Raw genomic sequence first — 20,707 nt, 5'->3', positions numbered from 1 at the left:
TAATGTAAAAAAAAAATTATAAAGTCCAGGGAGTTAAGGAACTGCTTTATTTGCTTTGTTCTATTTACGTGAATGAAATAACCATTAAAAAAACAACAAGCCTTGTGAAACCATGGTTTACAGTGAATTCAGCTCAGCTGCAGTGAGTTTTAGGCATTGTGCTTCATGTATTGTCTAACAACACCTCGTAACGGTTATAAATTCACTGTAAATCATGCTTTTTGGAGCTTATTTTTATGGCATGACTGTTAAAGCCACCTTTGTGGTTCTTCCTGGTAACTTTATTTGCCAGGCATCAAATAGTATATCAAATATGTAATCAAATATGCAATTAAACAGTAAGAAGCCTTTGTATTGCAGTATGACTGGGCATAAAGGCAGACAGAGGTATGATGGCTATGTGTGTGTGTGTGTGTGGAGACGCACTGGGTGGAGCCCAGCTCTATTGATCCTGTCAGTCTGACAGAGAGAGAAGCCCACAATAATGACATTTCATTCAAACACTCAAAATGCTGACCTTACAAAAGCATTCATATTTCTTAATTCTGAAAGGCTTTAAGGAAGTCACATGGATATAGAAGCTGAGCTGTAATGTAATTATTTTCTTTATCTTTTGCCATCATATTTGGTTTTAAAAGTCAAAGATTTAAAAGTGAATAAATTAACGCAAAGTGGATTTAGTGACGATGTCTGATGTTAAAAATGTCAAAATATGGATGAAAAATGTTCCATCATCATTCAGCAAACATAAATAGGCCTATTTATGAAACAATGTTCAAACTCATTCTGAGCTATACTTATTAAACAAGAATACACTCACCGGCCACTTTATTAGGTACAACTTACTAGTTCCGGGATGGACCCCCTTTTGCCTTCAGAACTGCCTTAATGGCACTTGGTACTAATGGGTCCAAAGTGTGCCAAGAAAATATTACCATTACACCACCACCACCAGCCTGAACCGCTGACAAAGGCAGGATCGATCCAAGCTTTCATGTTGTTGATGCCAAATTCTGACCCTACCATCCAAATGTCGCAGCAGAAATCGAGACTCATCAGATCATGCAATGTTTTTCCAATCTTCTATTGTCCAATTTTGGTGAGCCTGTGTGAATTGTAGCCTCAGTTTCCTGTGCTTAGCTGACAGAAGTGGCACCCGGTGTGGTCTTCTGCTGCTGTAGCCCATCCGCCTTAAGCTTGGATGTGTTGTGTGTTGAGAGATGCTCTTCTGCAGACCTCAGTTGTAACGAGTGATTATCTGAGTTACTGTTGCCTTTCTATCAGCTGGAACCAGTCTGGCCATTCTCCTCTGACCTCTGGCATTAACAAGGCATTTGCGCCCACAGAACTGCCGCTCACTGGATATTTTCTCTTTTTCAGACCATTCTCTGTAAACCCTAGAGATGGTTGTGCGTGAAAATCCTAGTAGATCAGCAGTTTCTGAAATACTCAGACCAGCCTGTCTGGCACCAACAACCATGCCACGTTCAAAGTCACCTAAATCCCCTTTCTCGACCATTCTGATGCTTGGTTTGAACTGCAGCAGATCAGCTTGACCATGTCTACATGCCTAAATGATTTCAGTTTCTGCCATGTGTTTGACTGAGTTGGACAGGTGTACCTAATAAATTGACCGGTAAGTGCTAGTGATCATATTAAATTTTATTATGCATTCAATTTATTAAAACCTTATGCTAAGGGATTAAAACAACAGTTACTTTGCGTTGTATAGCTGCGCAATGATCCTTACAGTCTTTTAGTCATCAAATGATGTTTGTTCTTAATATTTTAGTTTGTAAATCACGGTTGTTATAATGCAGCTAACCCATCTTTTTTTTTGCTAACGAACAAATAAGTAAATATACAGGCATGTTTTATTCTGAACTGAAAAATCAATGCATAAAAATGATAATAAATGGCAGATTTTAGACGATATTTCATGCAGCCGTCTGACGAGTCTCCGCCCATATAGTGACGTCACCTTATGAATATTGATAAGTCTAATGGTGGTTTTACGACGCTCTTCACTGCCGTCATTTTCTTCACGCAGCATGAAGATGAGAAGATGAGATGTTAAAAGGTAAGAATTGTGTTTATCTGTCATTATGAGACATATATGTGCGTTGTTATTATGTGTGATGTTTCTCTGGGCACAAAGAAAGGCTTGAACGGTTCATTCACCTTGGAGAGGTTATGAGACAATACCTCACCTCGACATTATATTCAACAAAATATGTTTAAGAATGGCAGAAATAAAGTATTGTTCGACATGGATATAACCAAGTGGAAACTAAAATGATATTTATGCTAATAACCTTGATTATTATCCTACGTGAATAGCTCATGTACTAACAACAGGATAATAAAACGACCTGCGCTTTAGTAGCGTCTCTGAATATTGTTTATAATAATTTATGACGCTTCTCATTTACATTTTAATCATATCCCGGCTGCTGGCTCAGACACACTCGGTGTTTTGGTTATTTAATATTTCTTTATTCGTCCAAAAGTGATATGGCTATGGAATTTTTCGGTGCAGAGAAAGGTATAGTTTTGTTTTGTTTTATTATTTGATAAAAGATGATAGACAATAGTCTACTATTTTGGCTTGATATGATCAGATGTACAGCAAAGATGTTGGTGAAATGAACAGGCCTGTGCTGAGCCACACCATCACTGATGATGACAACATCTGCTCTGCCTTCAGAGCATCCTGTGACGTCATACGGATCAATCACACCGATCAATTTCTCTATCTGAATGAATTTTTTTGCTATAAAGAAAAAAAAAACTATAAAATAAGAGCTCTGTTCCTCAAAAATACTGTCTCTACCCCTCCTGCTTATCTCACATTGGAACATCCCACTGATCTTTTTGATCATTAAACTGGGAAAATATATGGTCAATACAGCAAAAGTTTTTTTTTTCTTACTAATAAGGTAAAGGAAATATCTTTTTAATTATTATATAATTAATATCCCTGTCAAAACCTTCTTAAAGAAAAGATTTGGATCAGATTTTAATACAAAATGCTCCTTTTGTCAGAATGACACTGAAACTCTTCCTCACTTATTTTGGTCATGCAACCATGTGTTCCAATTTTGGCAAGATGTTAGTTTATTTATCTCAAATATTACTTCACAGAACTATTCTGTTACTCCAAAAAATTATAATTATTTATTATTATTTTTTTTAATTACAAATTTTAACATCTGCTTTATAATAAACCTTATTTCTTTTTAAGCAGATTCTACATTCATAAATGTAAATTTTCAAATTGCCAGCCAGTATTTAGAGCATTTATACAAGAGATTAAAAATGACTTACAATTCCAGATTCACTTAACAAGAAGGCACACAAAACATATTCAATTTGCACAACCTTTAATATGTATAATCTATTAAATCGCTGAATTGCTATTATATTATTTCGCCCTCTTCACTCGCAATTTCTTCTCTATTATATACAGTTGAAGTCAGAATTTTTAGCCCCCCTTTGAATTGTTTTAAAATATATTTTTAAATATTTACCAAATTATGTTTACAGAGCAAGAAAATGTTCACAGTATGTCTGATAATATTTTATCTTCTGGAGAAAGTCTTATTTGTTTTATTTCGGCTAGAATAAAAGCAGTTTTTAATTTTTTTAAACCCATTTTAAGGACAAAATTATTAGCCCCTTTAAGCTATATTTTTATTCGATAGTCTACAGAACAAACCACTGTTATATAATAACTTGCGTAATTACCCAAACTTGCCTATTTTACCTAGTTAAGCCTTTAAATGTCACTTTAAGCTGTATAGAAGTGTCTTGAAAAATATCTAGTCAAATATTATTTACTGTCATCATGACAAAGATAAAATAAATCAGTTATTAGAGATGAGTTATTAAAACTATTATGATTAGAAATGTGTTGAAGAAAATCTGCTCTCCGTTAAACAGAAATTGAGGGAAAAAATAAACGGGATAAAATAAAAAATAAATAGAAAATATATGTTCATTTATTTATTTAATATAATTACAGACGTTACAGTAGGCTATTTTGCACTGTCATTGATCTGCAGTTATAGACCCGAACCGTACCGTACCGTACCAGTCAGTGGAAACGAGCCATTTGTCTGCGATGCCCATCCGATCACTCATCCATCGATGTAGAAAAGTGATGTAAAATTATATTTTTCGTAATTAAAAAACAATTTGCATACTGACCACTGGGAAAACTCCCGATCATAGATATATGTGTATATGTCTATATATCTATGCTCAGGATGACCAGTCCTCCACTACACCTTGGTCAAACATTAATTTCAAAGGAGCGCCACCCTGTACTAAAATGGCGGCTCTATTGACGCATTCCTTCCATATTGCAATGTCAGAATTTTCTAATATCGTGCAGCCATATTCTGTACTTTGTTCTTTAAGCATTAATAAATAAATATATCAATCAATAAATGAATAAATAAATAAATAAAATTCTCTGCTGAATGAAAAGACTTCTCAAAGCCTTTTTGAACAAAATAAGACATTTCTTATGTGTTAACGTCTAAAATAATTGATTTTATTCGTCATGTCTGTAAAAACAGGCTAAGATCTATACATGCATGGAGGAAAATATTTAGCATCTCTGAGTCGACCTGAATACATCCTTTTTAAATGGGTTAAATCAGGTTTATAATTGGTCTTTAAAGGGACATGCAGTTCACCTAAAAATAATCCTGCCGTCATTTTCTCATCCTCCACTTGTTTTAAAGCCGTTTCGAGTCTCTTTCTTCTGTTGAACACAAAGGAAGACACATTAAAGCATGCAGGACATTTTTATTTTATTTTATTTTGGGTTCCTACTAACTGCAACTTAATGTGCATACTGTCCTCTCTCAATTATTGAATATTAAATATGTTATATACCATTTAAATCAGAAAGGTGGATATGCACATTGAGACGCAGGGATATCGATGGTTCACACGAGTCATTCATAACGGAGATTCATTCAAATGAATCGCTGCCTCTGTTAGTATTAGAAGTGAAAGCAGGAGAGGGGGTGTGTTTCAGGACATGGATTAGATCATATTTAACAGGGAGGGAGGATAATACATGTCCATGTGCACAAACACACTATCCATCGATATAGAAAAGTGATGTAAAATTATACATTTTGTCATTTAAAAAATTATTTGCATACTGACCACCGGGAAAACAACAAATAGATATATGTATATATGTGTATAAGGCTCAAGATGGCCATCCTCCACTGCACCTTTGTCCCACATTCATTTCAAAGGAGTGCTACCCTGTACTAAAATGGCGGCTCTATTCTTCCAATAGACAACACCTAGCCTATAGGCAACACCTAATGTAAATATCTATGGGATGGGCTGTGTTTAAAATCCATTCTTTAAAGAGACAGTCATCATTTATGCTACTCATCCTGTACATTTTGTCACAAACCTGTTTCTTTCTTCATATTGAACACAAAAGCAAAGATATAGCCTACTGAAGAAGGCTGGAAACCTGCAATCATTGACTTCCACCCTTGTTTTAGCTATAGTAGAAGTCAATGGTTACCGCTTTTCAACATTCTTCAAACTATCTTCTTTTGTATTTGAAAATAATAAAGGTCCCACTTGAAGGGGTGAGTGCATAGTGAGTACACTGAAAATGTTACTACATTTTTTAAGTTAAGTGATGGCAAACTATTTATTTGGGCTGAATTTAAACAAACATTAAGTTGAGCATTGCTAATTTAGCAGGCATCATTTTTTTCAGTGTGTTTAATGTTCATTTTGGCGACGTGGTGGCTCTGTAGGTAGTGGTGTCGCCTCACAGCAAAAGGTCGCTGGTTTGAGCCTCGGCTGGGTCAGGGTTTTCTGTGTGGAGTTTGCATGTTCTCCCTGTGTTCGCCTGAGTTTCCTCCGGGTGCTCCGGTTTCCCCTATAGTCCAAAGACATGCGGTACGGGCAAATTGGGTAGGCTAAATTGTTCGTAGAGTATGAGTGTGAAGGAGTGTGTGTGTGTGGATGTTTCCCAGAAATGGGTTGCAGCTGGAAGGGCATCCGCTGCGTAAAACATATGCTGGATAAGTTGGCGGTTCATTCCGCTGTGGCGACCCCAGATTATTAAAGGGACTAAGCTGAAAAGAAAAATAAATGTTCATTTTTGGGTGAACTACCCCTTTAAATTTGTTCTTGATGCCTTTTGTTGCTCAATAAACACGAAGGTTTTCGAGCTAATAACATAATGTAAAGGTTCCCTTTTGCTGTTTAAAATACAGAAATCGCTTCTCTTTTTAGTTTTATAGGATACAATGGATGTGGACGCACACATGAACTCATGCAGATGACAGAATGGAGTCTGTGGAAAACATGAAGCAGCAGCAGCAGCAGCGCGCGTCCTCGCCGGGGAGATTCAAAGATTCTCCGACAAAAGCCGCTTCAAAAAGCGGGACCTCGAAGGCCTCGGCGTCGAAAACCGGCGGTAAAAGCAGCCGCAGTAACTCTCCGGTCACCGTACACACCGGGAAAGACAGACACGCGGGCAAAGGTGCGGCTGCTGTCCACGTTAGTGGTGCTGAAAGCCCGACTCTGAGGCGCGCGGAGAAGGGCAGGAGCACCGAGCGCAGCGGCTCATCCGAGGAGCCCTACGCCGCCGCAGAGGAGCCGCTCCTGGGGGCAGATGTGGTGTCCGACCAGCCCAGCTCAAGCAAACCCTCTCCGGGGAAACGCGAGAGCTCCAAGGCGGACGGAGGAAAGCAGACGACCAAGAGCGCGGTTGGATGCGGGCCGGGCTTCTGGAGAGAGGGATGCTTGCAGTCGGAGCTTATACAGTTTCACATGAACAAAAGCTTGAAGAAGGACAGCGGCATGACGACGAAGACGCCGAGCTCGCCGGTCACTGAGCCGCAGCGGCCGCCTGAGGACGCGCGCCGCCCTACGGAGCCTTTACCGGAGCCCGACCAGGAGCTGGAGGAGGAGATCGAGAGATTACAGGACGAGAACGATTTCCTCAAGGTAGGGTATTATAGGTTTGATAAAAAAATGAATTTGATTGGTTAATTCAAATCAATAGAGTAGGGTATAAAAACATAAAAGAGTTAGTGCATGTAATGTATTTGGTAAATCTCTCAGTTATACTTTAAACTCATTTATATATTAATATTTTATTAACACTCACAAACACATATATACAAAGAGAGAGAGAGAGAGAGAGAGAGAGAGAGTTTGAATTATTATTTTTTTATAACTTGATAATTAATTTTTAATTGTAAAATATTGATGTACTTGAAATTGATTTATTTTTTTGTTTTATATTTATTCAATTTATATTTAGTATAACAAGTATTTTGGTGGTTCATTCCGCTGTGGCGACCCCTGATAAATAACTGAAGGAAAATGAATGAATAAGTATTTTTATTGTATAATAAATAATCTTTGGGGAAATCGTGTTTTTATTAATATTTTCTATAAATATATAATTTGTGAAAAACTAATAGATTTGGTGACAAATCTAAAAATCTAAAGCCCTGGGCTTATTAAGACGTTCTTCACCTTTAGTGTAAAAAGCTGTCATTTTTAACTTGTGTTTTTTTTTTTTTACTTTATCTATACACAATTTCAATCTTAAAGCTTTTTAAAATGTCCATCATGTATTTAAAATAAAAAGTCTAATTACACTACCATTTTGATTTAGTTCATTTACTTTTGCAGTAAAATAAAATGCAGTAAAAAAGAAACAAATGAACCCAAAAGAAGCTGAACTACAACTGAATATCACAAAAACAAAAGAGATGGTGACTGATTTTAGAAAAAATGCCTTAGAAGTGAAACCAGTGTATTTTAACGGAAAACAAGTTGAAAGGGTACAGGAATATAAGTATCTTGGTACAATATTTGATCCCACATTAAAGTTCCAGCAGAATTCAGAAGCTGTTGCTAAGAAAGTGCATCAGAGAATGTATGTTCTTAGAAAACTGAACTCTTTCTGTGTAGAAAAACGCATACTGAGAACTTTTTATACCACTTATATCGAGAGTTTATTAAGCTTTTCCTTTTTATGCTGGTTCTCTTCACTTTCCGTTAGAGAGAAAAATCGACTGCAAAATTTAGTCAAGACTTGCTCCAAGATTATTGGTCTACCTCTGAGGAGTCTAGCGGAGTTACATGAACAGCAAGTATTAAGGAAAACTCAAAGTGTGATAAGAGATGACTCCCATCCTCTGAAGCCTTTTTTTTTGTTCTGTTGCCCTCTGGAAGAAGGTTAAGAAGCATTAAATGCTCTTCCAACAGATATAAATGTACATTTGTTCCAGAGGCAGTAAGGCTTTACAACATTACATTTTAGCAAGTTTTAAATTTACATTTCTAATACATGTGTTTATCCAAGTTTTTTTTATTTTATTTATGAAATTATACATGAATCATGTTGGATTGTTATTGTTTTTGTTTTGTTTTTTAACACTGTTTGTAAGCGATTTGTCTGTGTTTGTTGAATCATGAAAAGCTATCACCCTAATCTAATTGCCCCTGGTGGGATTAATAAAGTTGTTAAACCATAAACCAAAATTAAATACAAAAGTCGCATTACTGACAGACAAACAAACAAACCAAAAAAAAAAAATGCCACTCATATTTCAGCCTAAAGATTTAGCTCACTTTAAAAAAAGGCAACATTTAAAATAATTGTTTTTTTTATCAAGTCAAACATATTAAGTAACATTGCTGAACCAACATACAGTTTTATAAGTCAGAATTATTAGCCCCATTCGATTTTATTTTTTATTTTTAAATATTTCCCAAATTATGTTTAACAGCAAGGATATTTTCACAGTATAATATTCAATCTTCAGGAGAAAGTCTTATTTGTTTTATTTCGGCTAGGATAAAAGCAGTTTAAAATTTTTTAAACACCATTTTAAGGTCAAAATTATTAGTCCCTGTAAGTTATATATTTTTTCGATAGTCTACAGAACAAACCATCGTTATACAGTAACTTGCCTAATTACCCTAACCTGCCTAGTTAACCTAATTAACCTAGTTAAGCCTTTAAATGTCACTTTAAGCTGTATAGAAGTGTCTTGAAAAATATCTAGTCAAATATTATTTACTGTCATCATGGCAAAGATAAAATAAATCAGTTATTAGAAATGAGTTATTAAAACTATTATGTTTAGAAATGTGTTGACAAAATCTCTTCGTTAAACAGAAATTGGGGGGGCTAATAATTCAGGGGGGCTAATAATTCTGACCTTAACTGTAGATAGATCTATTCATCAATGCATAACTTATTGCATCCCTTATTATTGTATTACTTGTTATCACCTTGTGCATTGACCACCATAACAATGACGTTTATGTCTGTGAATCTCCGATACTTAGCATGAAGTAGACGAAATGCGGGCCGAGATGGATGAGATGAGGGACACCTTCTACGAGGAAGATGCCTGTCAGCTGCAGGACATGCGTCGGGAGCTGGAGAGAGCACACAAGAACTGCCGGATCCTTCAGTATCGCCTGCGCAAAGCGGAGAGGAAGAGAATGAGATACGCAGAAACTGGAGAAATCGACGGGGAACTGCTGAGGAGCCTGGAGCAGGACCTGAAGGTATACAGCACAGACACTCAGGCAAAATACACAACTGATAATGCACCGGTCAATTATGATTTGTCAGATCCCTAAAATGATCATTGCTCCACCAGGTGGCCAAGGACGTATCAGTGCGGCTGCATAATGAACTGGAGAACGTGGAGGACAAACGAGCGAGAACAGACGATGAGAATGAAAGACTGAGGCAGCAGCTGATTGAAGTGGAGGTGACCAAACAGGCTTTGCAAAACGAGCTGGACAAGACCAAAGACGTGAGAGCACCTACACGTAAACACACAGTTGAAGTCCAAATGATTAGCCCTCTTCTGAAAGCTGAATCCTTTTAAAGATATTCCACAAGCGCTTTATAGTTATAAAAGCTATAATAGTTTTAAGTGCTAATTTCTTTTGTCTTTGCCAGGGAGACAGTACATAATATTTGACTAGACAATTTTCAAGATACTAATATTAAGCTTAAAATGCGATTTAAAGGCTTAAGTAGGTTATTATGTTATTTAGGCGGGTTAAAATAATTAGGCAAGTTATTAGACAACAGCGGTTTGTTCCAACATAGGCTCATTTTGAAAACGCAGCCCTAAATACAACCCAGGCTCATTCCAAAAGCGTAGTCCCGAGGACGTTTCTGGAGACTGCGAAATATGTCCCGGGAGGTACGTATTTTTGCAGTTTTTGGTTTTCGCGAATCCGCGAGAGGCCGCTGTGTGCGCCTTTTTTGCTTCTCGGACGTCTCCCGCGAGTGCCGCTTACGCCCGGGCTGTTCTTGCGTGAACCCACCAGAGGTCACTGTCGAACAAACTTCTGTCTGTCCGACTAGCCTCCTTCCCCGAACCCAATCAATTTTACCGATTGACACGCCCAGTTAAACCCAACCAACGATTTACAAAAGCCGTCCGGAAAAAGAAAAGCCCTCATCTGATTTTTTTTTTTTTTTACCACGTTTTCGGATTTTACCACATTCTCACCCTGTTATGAACCTCTTCGCTTTATTTCTTGGATTCTGTTTTAGTCTTACCGGATTTCTGGAACCGCTCTTCCCCGGACTCGAACCCGCTCGTCGTCGTCGTGGTCAGCTCCTCTCTGTGTCTCGAGTCCACCGACGCACAGGACGAGCTAACCGGACAAACTGGTTGCGGCGGGAAAGCCCTCCACACGAAGGTAAGCGGTCAGCCGGCGAGCGCTAAAAGGAACGGCGTCATACCGCCCGCAGCGTTCGCTTAAAAAACGAAATGCAGCCATATGTACCTCCGGCTACATAATTCGCGGTCTCCAGAAACATCCTCGGGACTATGTTTTCGGAATGAGCCTGGGTTGCCTAAATACATTTCTGACGATCGTGAATTCTGCAGCCAGAGGTACTTTTGGTGCATTTTGTCTTTAACGCCCCATTCACACGGAGCTTCAGCGTCAACCCTTGACAGAGGGGGTGTCTGAAGTTGGGGCTGACGCGATCGTCATAGCAGCTTCAGCCAATGAAATTAGTCAGCAATAGGCCACTGTCTGAGCTGGTGTATTTGCATACAGCGATCTAATTGGCTGATGCTTCCTTCGGCGCTTGAAAAGTTGAAAAAGTCCCAACTTCTGTAGCGAGCAACGCCTCTGACGCGGGGCCAACGGATCCACAATGCAGTTCGGCAATGCCTGACGTCACCAATTCAAAGTGAATGGGAAGCGTTGAAGCTGATGCCTCGTGTGAATGGGGCGTAATAGAAACACTATGAGGCGGTGTGATGCCATTCCTTTTTGTGCTAGCAGCTGACCGCTTACCTCCGTATGGACGGCTTTTTCCAGTGTTACTAGTCTGTCTGGTCGCTCGCTGCGTACATCGGTGGATTTGAGACGCAGAGAGGAGTTGACCACGACGATGGGATTCGAGTCTGGTGAAGAACGGTTCCAGAAAGTATGTAAAACAAAAGCAAAAGCCAAAAAATAGAATAAACAAGTAAATAACAGGGTAAGAATGTGGTAAAAATCTGAAAACGTGCTAAAAATCAGGCCACCATAAAGGCTTTTCTTTTTCTGGATTGCTTTTTAAAACACTATCGGTTGGGTTTAGGGAAGGGGATGGGTGGAAGGATCAATCGGTCAGTTCATCAGTCAGTTAGCCAGTCGACAGCGGCCTCTGGTGGATTTATGTGAAAAGAGTAGGTTTGAATGGCACTCGCTAGAAAAATTCGAGATCTGAAAAAGCATACACAGCGTCCTTTTGTGGATTCGTGAAAACAAAAACTGCAAAAAAAAAAAAACGTAGCTCCTGGGATGCATTCGGCGCTCTCCAAAAATGTTTACAGGAGTACGTTTTCTGAATGAGCCTGGGTCGGTTTGTTTTGTAGCCGATACAAATAAAAGTTTCTTTAGGGTGCGGATAATATTGAGCTTAAAATTGTTTAAAAAATATTTAAAAGCTGGTTTGGTGCAAGCTAAACTAAAATAAATGAGAAAAAATATTATAGAAAATACTGTGAAATATTTGAAAAAGAATAAACATAATTTTGACGTCGACTGCACATGGTTTGTATTCCCTCTATATATTGATGAAGACAAAGTACGGCATCTTGGGAATTTTAAATAATTTTTCAAAGGCATAAAAATAGACATTTGTCACATAATATGACTTTGTTAGACATAGGCAACAATGTTAATTAAAAAAGACACCTTAACGATAAAAAAATTAAACAAATGAAAAAGGTTTTCTGTGTCTTCTAAAAAACCATAGGCCAACATTTGAAAACAAATCATAATTTGTAAGTAAAATGTATTCAATTTTCATCAGTGATATCTATGGATAATATTAATAAAAATGCACAAACAGCACTTTAAATAGATGCTCAGCCAAACAGCAAAAAGTGCAAAATTAAATATTCAAAAAGGCGCAACACCAAATCTCTGATGAAACGTCTGACGAAGAGCCGGTGTGCTCGAAACGTTACACGCCTTGTATCAACCTTTTTAAGTTAATAAATAGCCATTTTTAGAGCTTTGGTGTTGCCGCCTTTTAGAATATATAATATTAATAAAACAAATGTTCACATATTATTTATTTTAATATTAAGAATTAAAGTCAGATTAATTAGCCCTCCTGTTAAATTGTAATTTATTTACATTTTTTTGTTTAATGAAAAGAAGAATTTTTTTCAATACATTTCTAAACATAATAGTTTGTTATGTAGCCAATCGAAAACAAATATTGCTTAAGGGAGCTAATAATATTGACTGTAAATTTGTTAATTCAAAATTAAAAACTGCTTTAATTCCAGCTGAAATAAAACACACCAAACTTTCTCCAGAAGAAAAATATTATAGGAAATACTGAAAAATTCTTTGATCCGTTAAATATCACTTGAGAAATAATTGAAAAAGAATAAATATTGCTCAGGAGGGCTAATAATTTTGAACTGTATATTAACTATAAATCATATAATACTTAATATCATTTTCAAGACGTACAGTTGAAGTTAGAGTAATTAAACCCCCTTTGAATTTTTTCTTTTTTAAATATTTCCCGAATGATGTTTAACATGATGTTATCTGATAATATTTGATCTTCTGGAGAAAGTCTTATTTGTTTTATTTCAGCTAGAATAAAAACAGTTTTTAATTTTTTTGAAACATTTATGGTCAATATTATTACCCCTTTTACGCTATATTTTTTCGATAGTCTACTGAACAAACCGTTGTTATACAATAACTTGCCTAATAGGGTATATGCCGAAGCATGCTAATAGGACTTTTAATTTGCCAGTAACCTTGGTTAAGCGCTTCCGGTGAACTGTTTGCAATTGCAAAATCGGCATGTTTAAGGTCTGTTTTCTTTAAAAATCAGCGATCTCCACTGGCTGAGTGATATCCGATATAAAGTGGGTCTCAGATTGTACAAGAAGCACTGCATTAAATTAAAATTTTCTCTGCCATGTCTTTATAATATGAGCATTTATTTTACCCCAGTATAATCAATGTAGCTTCTGCGCTAGCCTGCCGATTCTGACGGGCACGTGCAAGTAAATGGCTTTTTGTCTCGTTTTTTACGTTTGAGCAACTGAATGAATGCCACAGTCTATTTAACTGCTTGTATTTTAATTACATTACAGCATCGATGCTGTAAAAGGAATTGTATAAAATGGAAAAAAACTCACATTAACAGGTCACTGGAAGTTTATTAGTATGGGAACAACACTAGCTCGGCATATACCCTATTACCCTAACCTGACTAGTTAACCTAATAAACCTACTTAAGCCTTTAAATGTCACTTTAAGCTGTATAGAAGTGTCTTGAAAAATATCTAGTCAAATATTATTTACTGTCATCATGGCAAAGATAAAATAAATCAGTTATTAGAAATGAGTTATTAAAACTATTATGTTTAGAAATGTGTTGAAGAAATCTCTCCGTAAACAGAAATTGGGGAAAAAAATAAACAGGGGGGCGAATAATTCAGGGGGGCTAATAATTCTGACTTCAACTGTAGGCAAACATGTTCATAAGCAAGAGACTCATTATGACTGATAGTGTACTGTAATTCTGTCATATTTATTCCCAATGCATTGCGAATTGTGAGTGTGTGTGCAAATATTTGATTCAGCTTTCCCTGAAACGAAGAGGAAAAGATGTCCAGAAATCCGAGAAGAGGACTCCACAAACCCCAACAGAGGTAGAAGTCTTGTTCTTCAGTGTAATGTGCTTTGCGTCAGGAGTTTATTTAGGGAGTTATAAATATATTTGAAGGGTTTTGTTGCGGAAAGTCATTCTCAATTAAAGCACAATTTTGTTCTATAGGAGGAAAATGAAGATCTGAAATGTCAGTTGGCCTTCATCAAGGAGGAGGCTGTTTTAATGCGTAAGAAAATGGCTAAGATCGACAAAGAGAAGGACCGCTTGGAGCAGGAGCTCCAGAAGTATCGCTCGTTTTACGGAGACGTAGACAGTCCTCTCCCTAAAGGAGAAGCTGGAGGTCCTCCCACCACTCGAGAGTCCGAGCTCAAGCTCCGCCTGCGGCTGGTGGAGGAGGAAGCCAATATTTTAGGCCGCAAAATTGTAGAGCTGGAAGTGGAGAACCGCGGGCTGAAGGCGGAGCTGGATGACCTGCGCGGGGACGAGCTGGCAGGGGGAGCAGCGGACTCGTCATCCAGAGAGCAGAGCGAGGCTTTGTCCGAACTCCGCCAGCAGCTGCAGTTGGTGGAGGATGAAGCTGAACTCCTGCGCCGTAATTTGGCTGATGTAGAAGAGCAGAATACAAAAATGACCAGCGAGCTGAACAAACTCAAATATAAAGCAGGATCACACGAGGGATCCCGCTACAGCAGCGGTGCGGTCGATGGGGCCAAGCTTGAAGCCCTGCAGGTAGGATTGTGATGGCATTTTCTTGTTGCAAAGACTTTATCACAGTATACATTATAGGACTACATAACTTATTGGCACCCCTATTTATTGGAAATGTCCAACAAGTCCGACAAGTCGTGGAGAAAACATGTCATAATTTCATTAAATAAACAGCACTATATGAAGATATGAAGAGTCCGACAAAGACAAGTAGGTATCGTTGCAGTCAGAGACCTCCAAGTGGGATGGACTTACGCCGCAAGTCGGCTGGGTTTAGGGTTGATGTAAGTGAAATAGACATTTAATAAAACATCAGGTTACTGTGGGGTTGGGATTAGGGTTGTGCTAGTTGTAGACGTTAATAAAACATCAGGTTGCTGTGAGGTTCGGTTTAGGGTTGTGGTAGGTTTAGACGTTAATAAAACATCAGGTTACTGTGAGCTTGGGTTTAGGGTTGTGGTAGGTTTAGCTGGTAATAAAACATCAGGTTACTGTGAGGTTGGGTTTAGGGTTGTGGTAGGTTTAGACGTTAATAAAACATCAGGTTACTGTGAGGTTGGGTTTAGGGTTGTGGTAGGTTTAGACGTTAATAAAACATCAGGTTACTGTGAGCTTGGGTTTAGGGTTGTGGTAGGTTTAGACGTTAATAAAACATCAGGTTACTGTGAGGTTGGGTTTAGGGTTGTGGTAGGTTTAGACGTTAATAAAACATCAGGTTACTGTGAGCTTGGGTTTAGGGTTGTGGTAGGTTTAGCTGGTAATAAAACATCAGGTTACTGTGAGGTTGGGTTTAGGGTTGTGGTAGGTTTAGAAGTTAATAAAACATCAGGTTACTGTGAGGTTGGGTTTAGGGTTGTGGTAGGTTTAGACGTTAATAAAACATCAGGTTACTGTGAGGTTGGGTTTAGGGTTGTGGTAGGTTTAGAAGTTAATAAAACATGAGGTTACTGTGAGGTTGGGTTTAGGGTTGTGGTAGGTTTAGATGGTAATAAAACATCTGGTTTCTGTGAGCTTGGGTTTAGGGTTGTGGTAGGTTTAGACGTTAATAAAACATCAGGTTACTGTGAGGTTGGGTTTAGGGTTGTGGTAGGTTTAGAAGTTAATAAAACATGAGGTTACTGTGAGGTTGGGTTTAGGGTTGTGGTAGGTTTAGATGGTAATAAAACATCTGGTTACTGTGAGGTTGGGTTTAGGGTTGTGGTAGGTTTAGAAGTTAATAAAACATCAGGTTACTGTGAGCTTGGGTTTAGGGATGTGTTAGGTTTAGACGTTAATAAAACATCAGGTTACTGTGAGCTTGGGTTTAGGGTTGTGGTAGGTTTAGAAGTTAATAAAACATGAGGTTACTGTGAGGTTGGGTTTAGGGTTGTGGTAGGTTTAGACGTTAATAAAACATCAGGTTACTGTGAGCTTGGGTTTAGGGTTGTGGTAGGTTTAGACGTTAATAAAACATCAGGTTACTGTGAGGTTGGGTTTAGGGTTGTGGTAGGTTTAGACGTTAATAAAACATCAGGTTACTGTGAGCTTGGGTTTAGGGTTGTGGTAGGTTTAGCTGGTAATAAAACATCAGGTTACTGTGAGGTTGGGTTTAGGATTGGTATAGACTTTCATAAAACAAAAGGTTGGACTCTGTGTCGTTTACAAGACATTAAATAAATAACAACTGTATATTATTAACAGATGTTTTTCTTCATTTTTGCTATGTTAAACCAATGGACATTTTTACAGTACAGTTGAGTGAAACAGTAAATCAATCAAGACAAATAATTGATAAATTTAGTGATCCCTTATATTTTCTCACACATCAGCCTTGAAACTACATAAATATAATAATTGTTTTTACATTTTAACTGGATAATTGTAAACCACCCATTTGTCTACCTGCAGGAGGAGCTGAAAGCCGCTAGACTCCAAATCAACGAGCTGAGCGGGAAGGTGATGCAGCTCCAGTATGAAAACCGTGTGCTGCTGTCCAACATGCAGCGCTACGATCTGGCTTCTCATTTAGGGATCCGCGGCAGCCCCAGAGACAGCGACGCGGAGAGTGACTGTGGCCGCAGGGAAAGTGACGATGACTGCTCTCGGCTCACGCCACATCGTAAACGCGAAGGCCCCGTTGGTGGAGAAAGCGACTCGGAGGAAGTACGCAACATACGGTGCCTCACTCCCACCCGCTCCCTGTACACCCCAGAGGGACGTTTTTTATCCAGAAGCTTCAAGGACCGCCAGCAGATGATTGATATCCGCATGGAGGCGGAAAGATTGTGCAGGACCATCGACAGACTCATCGCCGACACCAGCACCATCATCGCTGAGGCTCGTGTGTACTTGAATAACGGTGAGCTGTTCGGGAGATTGGACGATGAGGAAGAGGGCGGACGAATACGAGAGCATGAGCTGCTGTACCGCATTAATGCTCAGATGAAGGCTTTCAGGAAGGAGCTGCAGAATTTTATTGACCGACTGGAAGTCCCAAAACCAGAGGATCGAGAATCAGAAGAGCCTCTTTCAGTAAGTCCAGTCAATCCAACACAGGCTCATTGGGAATGTGTGACTAGGTTTTCATTCTAGAGAACTGCGAATTTGTTCCCAGGGCTAAGTCTGGCTACATTTTTCATGTAAAAATTTATGCTACGAGGCAGTTTGACAAACTTCTGTTCCATTCCGTGCTACAACTGAAAGCTTACCTCAGTATGGACGTGATCAGTTTGCTTGGTAGCTTGCCTAGTATGGCATCGGACTTGGAACCTAGAGCATTCAAGTCTGGTGAAGGACGCTTTCTAGAAACCAAGTAAACCAAAACAAAAAAAACAGCTAAGTGAAGTTTAGTTATAAACAAATTTCGAGAGGATCACGTGCTTATGATTGCTAGCGGCTGGATCCGCATTATCCAATTCTCAATGCACCAATCAGACGACTCCTAAGCTACTACAAATACCCTGGGTTACTTACCACCGCTATCTTCGTTTTGAAGAATCCCCCCATCCACCCCTACTCCTCCTTCTTCCTAGATGGGTGACACGGTGGCCCAGTGCTTAGCACTGTTGCCTCACAGCAAGAATGTCTCTGGTTCTAGGCTTTACCAAACCAGCAGACATTTCTCTGCGGAGTTTGCATTTTCTCCCCGTGCTCACGTGGGTTTTCCCCGGGTTTCCCGGTTTCCTCCCACCGTCCAAAAAACATGCAACATAAGTTAATTGACTAATCCAAACCGGCACTCTAGACATGCTCCTAGTAAATGGTTATCTCTCAAGAGCAATCACTGGCTGTTCATTGGTTATTACAGCGGGGGAGTTCTCGAGATCTACCTGAGCTCAAACTCCCTTCTCGCCTTGCAATGGGAGGGAGCCCCGGGCTTGAGGATCTTATGAGCTCAGGGCTCTCTCCCGGGACAGCATGCCAAACAAGCTTATAATTAATCATCAGCTAAATGTGAACTCTTGAAGTGTAATTATGGTAAAAGCATGTGGCCATGTTGGCTTTTCTCTTCTATCTGCTTTTGAAAACATTACCGGTTGGGTTATGATAAGGTGGTGGGTCAGTCAGTGCATAGCAAGCTGATATATTCAGGACAAGCTGACTGGGTTCTCTCTCACAGATGCGCACAAGAAGGACGTTTAGAAATGTACACAGCAGCCTTGAGAAATGGCATGTATGAGAAAGCGTGTATCTCAAAACGTATTTGAGATTGTCAAAAATGTACACGGCGGCCTCTAGTGGCCTGCAAAAACTGCAAGCAGACTTAGCCCGGAGCACATAATTCGCGGTTTTCAAAAATGTAGCCCTGGGCAGGTCTCTCCAATGAGCCTGGGTTGCAATAACCCCAAGACATATCGAAGTCTGTTTGAAGAAATTGCTTGCATGAAATGGACAGTCAGTGAGTATTTAATTATCCTCAAGTTGTTCTGAGCCTCTGTGCCATTTTTTTCACCAATCAAAACATTTTGAACAATCATAACACAAGTTTGTTGTAGTGAAATCGGACCTAGTCCCAATTGTGTTTTGTACCCCTGTTTCTTCCCCATGGGGCGTTAAATAAAGTGTGAAGGGGAGGGATAGAAATACTTTCCGAAAGAAATGAGACATCACAATTTTAAATTGGATCTTCCTCTTCTCAAGCTCGTAAATCAAAGACATTGCTTGCATGTTTGCAGATGTCAAAATGGGCATAATATGTCAAAAGTGGCATTTTAATTGAATGGTTATGACTGAGAGCAGGAATTACAGACTAATGTCTTTAATTTTGGTCTGTTTGACTCAAGGGAATGGGATGTTCAAAGGGATTTTTTTTAAATGAATTAAAAGAAAAAGGCATATGGCTTGAAACAATGGTGATTAAGTCATTACAAAATTGTTCTGTTGGGTTTTACATTTTTTCATATAACATTTACATCATAAATAATGAATATTGTTCTGCCTCTGCTTAGACTCACTGTTGCTCTCTCTTTTATATTTCCTCTTTCATTCTTGATCTCATCCCAGATGTTTCAACCCATTATTTTGCTTATCCTCATTCTTGTCTTATTCTCATCTTTATCGTATGCCACTATTTTCAAATTAGTTTTTCTTTTCACTCTCTTCTTTGTTCTTTAAACTTCATTTTTATATTATTATTTGGTTTAGAGTTTGGTTATTTTCTTCATTCTCTTTGTTCTGTTTTCTTAATTTATCATATTAATTTTGGACATGTCATTAAGGTTACACACGGTAGAGGACGATATCATCATTTCAGGCACAGGCTACAACTCAACTACAACCAAACAAACGCAAGGCTGATCTTCACTGTTTGCATTCTCAGTTTATTTGGTAAGTTTTTTCTTTATTATTAATATGTGAGCGTAAAACATGTTTTGCAAATGTTTGTGTGTCATGAAATTATAAAGTTTTGTAAGGTTGTTTGCAGCTTAAAATCCTATATTTACATCAAGAACTATAGTATATGAACTACATTCTTTATTAGGTACACTTTTCCAACTGCTCGTTAACACAAATTTCTAATCAGCCAATCACATTCGGATGGTAGGGTCAGAATTTGGCGTCAACAACCTGAAAGCATGGATACATCCTGCCTTGTATCAGCAGTTCAGGCTGGTGGTGTAATGGTGTGGGGGATATTTTCTTGGCACACTTTGGGCCCATTAGTATCAATTGAGCATCGTGTCAACACCACAACCTACCTGAGTATTGTTGCTGACCATGTCCATCCCTTTATGACCACAGTGTACTCATCTTCTGATGGCTACTTCCAGCAGGATAACGCACCATGTCATAAACCGCGAATCCTCTCAGACTGGTTTCTTGAACATGACAATGAGTTCACTGTACTCAAATGGCCTCCACATTCACCAGATCTCAATCCAATAGAGCACCTTTGGGATGTGGTGGATTGGGAGATTCGCATTATGGATGTGCAGCCGACAAATCTGCAGCAACTGTGTGATGCTATCATGTCAATATGGAGCTAAATCTCTGATTAACATTTCTAGTACCTTGTTAAATTTATGCCACGAGGGATTAAAGCAGTTCTAAAGACAAAACAGGGTCCAACCCGGTACTAGTAAGTTGTACCTAATAAAGTGGCCGGTGAGTGTATATACTGTATATATATTTTGGAGATTAAAAAAGCTGTCCTGATTTTTAGTGCTTTTTCTAAAGAGCAACTGAACCCTTAATGGATTAGGCTAAAAACATATTTGGAATTAGTGCTGGAATTTAAATGACGGCAATTTTCATGCACATTTTGGGACTAAAACTGGTTCTAGTAAACCTCCAGCAGGAGCAGCATTTACTCATTCA

The 20,707-nt window shown here is 38.6% G+C and overlaps 2 protein-coding genes across 2 annotated transcripts in view; both read left to right on the top strand.

Annotated features, from left to right (window-relative positions):
* Positions 1–2,006: 2,006 nt before the first annotated feature.
* LOC130242796 (protein SOGA3) lies at positions 2,007–19,516 on the top strand. The gene is made up of 8 exons (XM_056474712.1): positions 2,007–2,080; positions 6,289–7,005; positions 9,370–9,594; positions 9,690–9,848; positions 14,175–14,243; positions 14,369–14,932; positions 16,799–17,422; positions 19,394–19,516. The coding sequence occupies exons 2-8, from the start codon at positions 6,343–6,345 to the stop codon at positions 19,502–19,504; spliced, it is 2,415 nt and encodes an 804-aa protein (XP_056330687.1). The 5' UTR covers positions 2,007–2,080; positions 6,289–6,342; the 3' UTR covers positions 19,505–19,516.
* A 105-nt stretch (positions 19,517–19,621) lies between these two features.
* The window catches only part of soga3a (SOGA family member 3a), a 37,545-nt gene continuing 36,459 nt past the window's right edge, over positions 19,622–20,707 (top strand). The window contains exon 1 of the mRNA XM_056474711.1: positions 19,622–19,717. The gene's annotated coding sequence lies outside the window, so the exon portion shown is untranslated. The remainder of the gene's footprint in view (positions 19,718–20,707) is intronic.

The sequence above is a fragment of the Danio aesculapii genome, chromosome 16, assembly GCF_903798145.1.
Source record: "Danio aesculapii chromosome 16, fDanAes4.1, whole genome shotgun sequence".
In the NCBI taxonomy this organism is placed as follows: domain Eukaryota; kingdom Metazoa; phylum Chordata; class Actinopteri; order Cypriniformes; family Danionidae; genus Danio; species Danio aesculapii.
The sequence above is the reverse complement of the archived record's forward strand: the minus strand, read 5'-3'. Positions and strand labels throughout refer to the sequence as shown.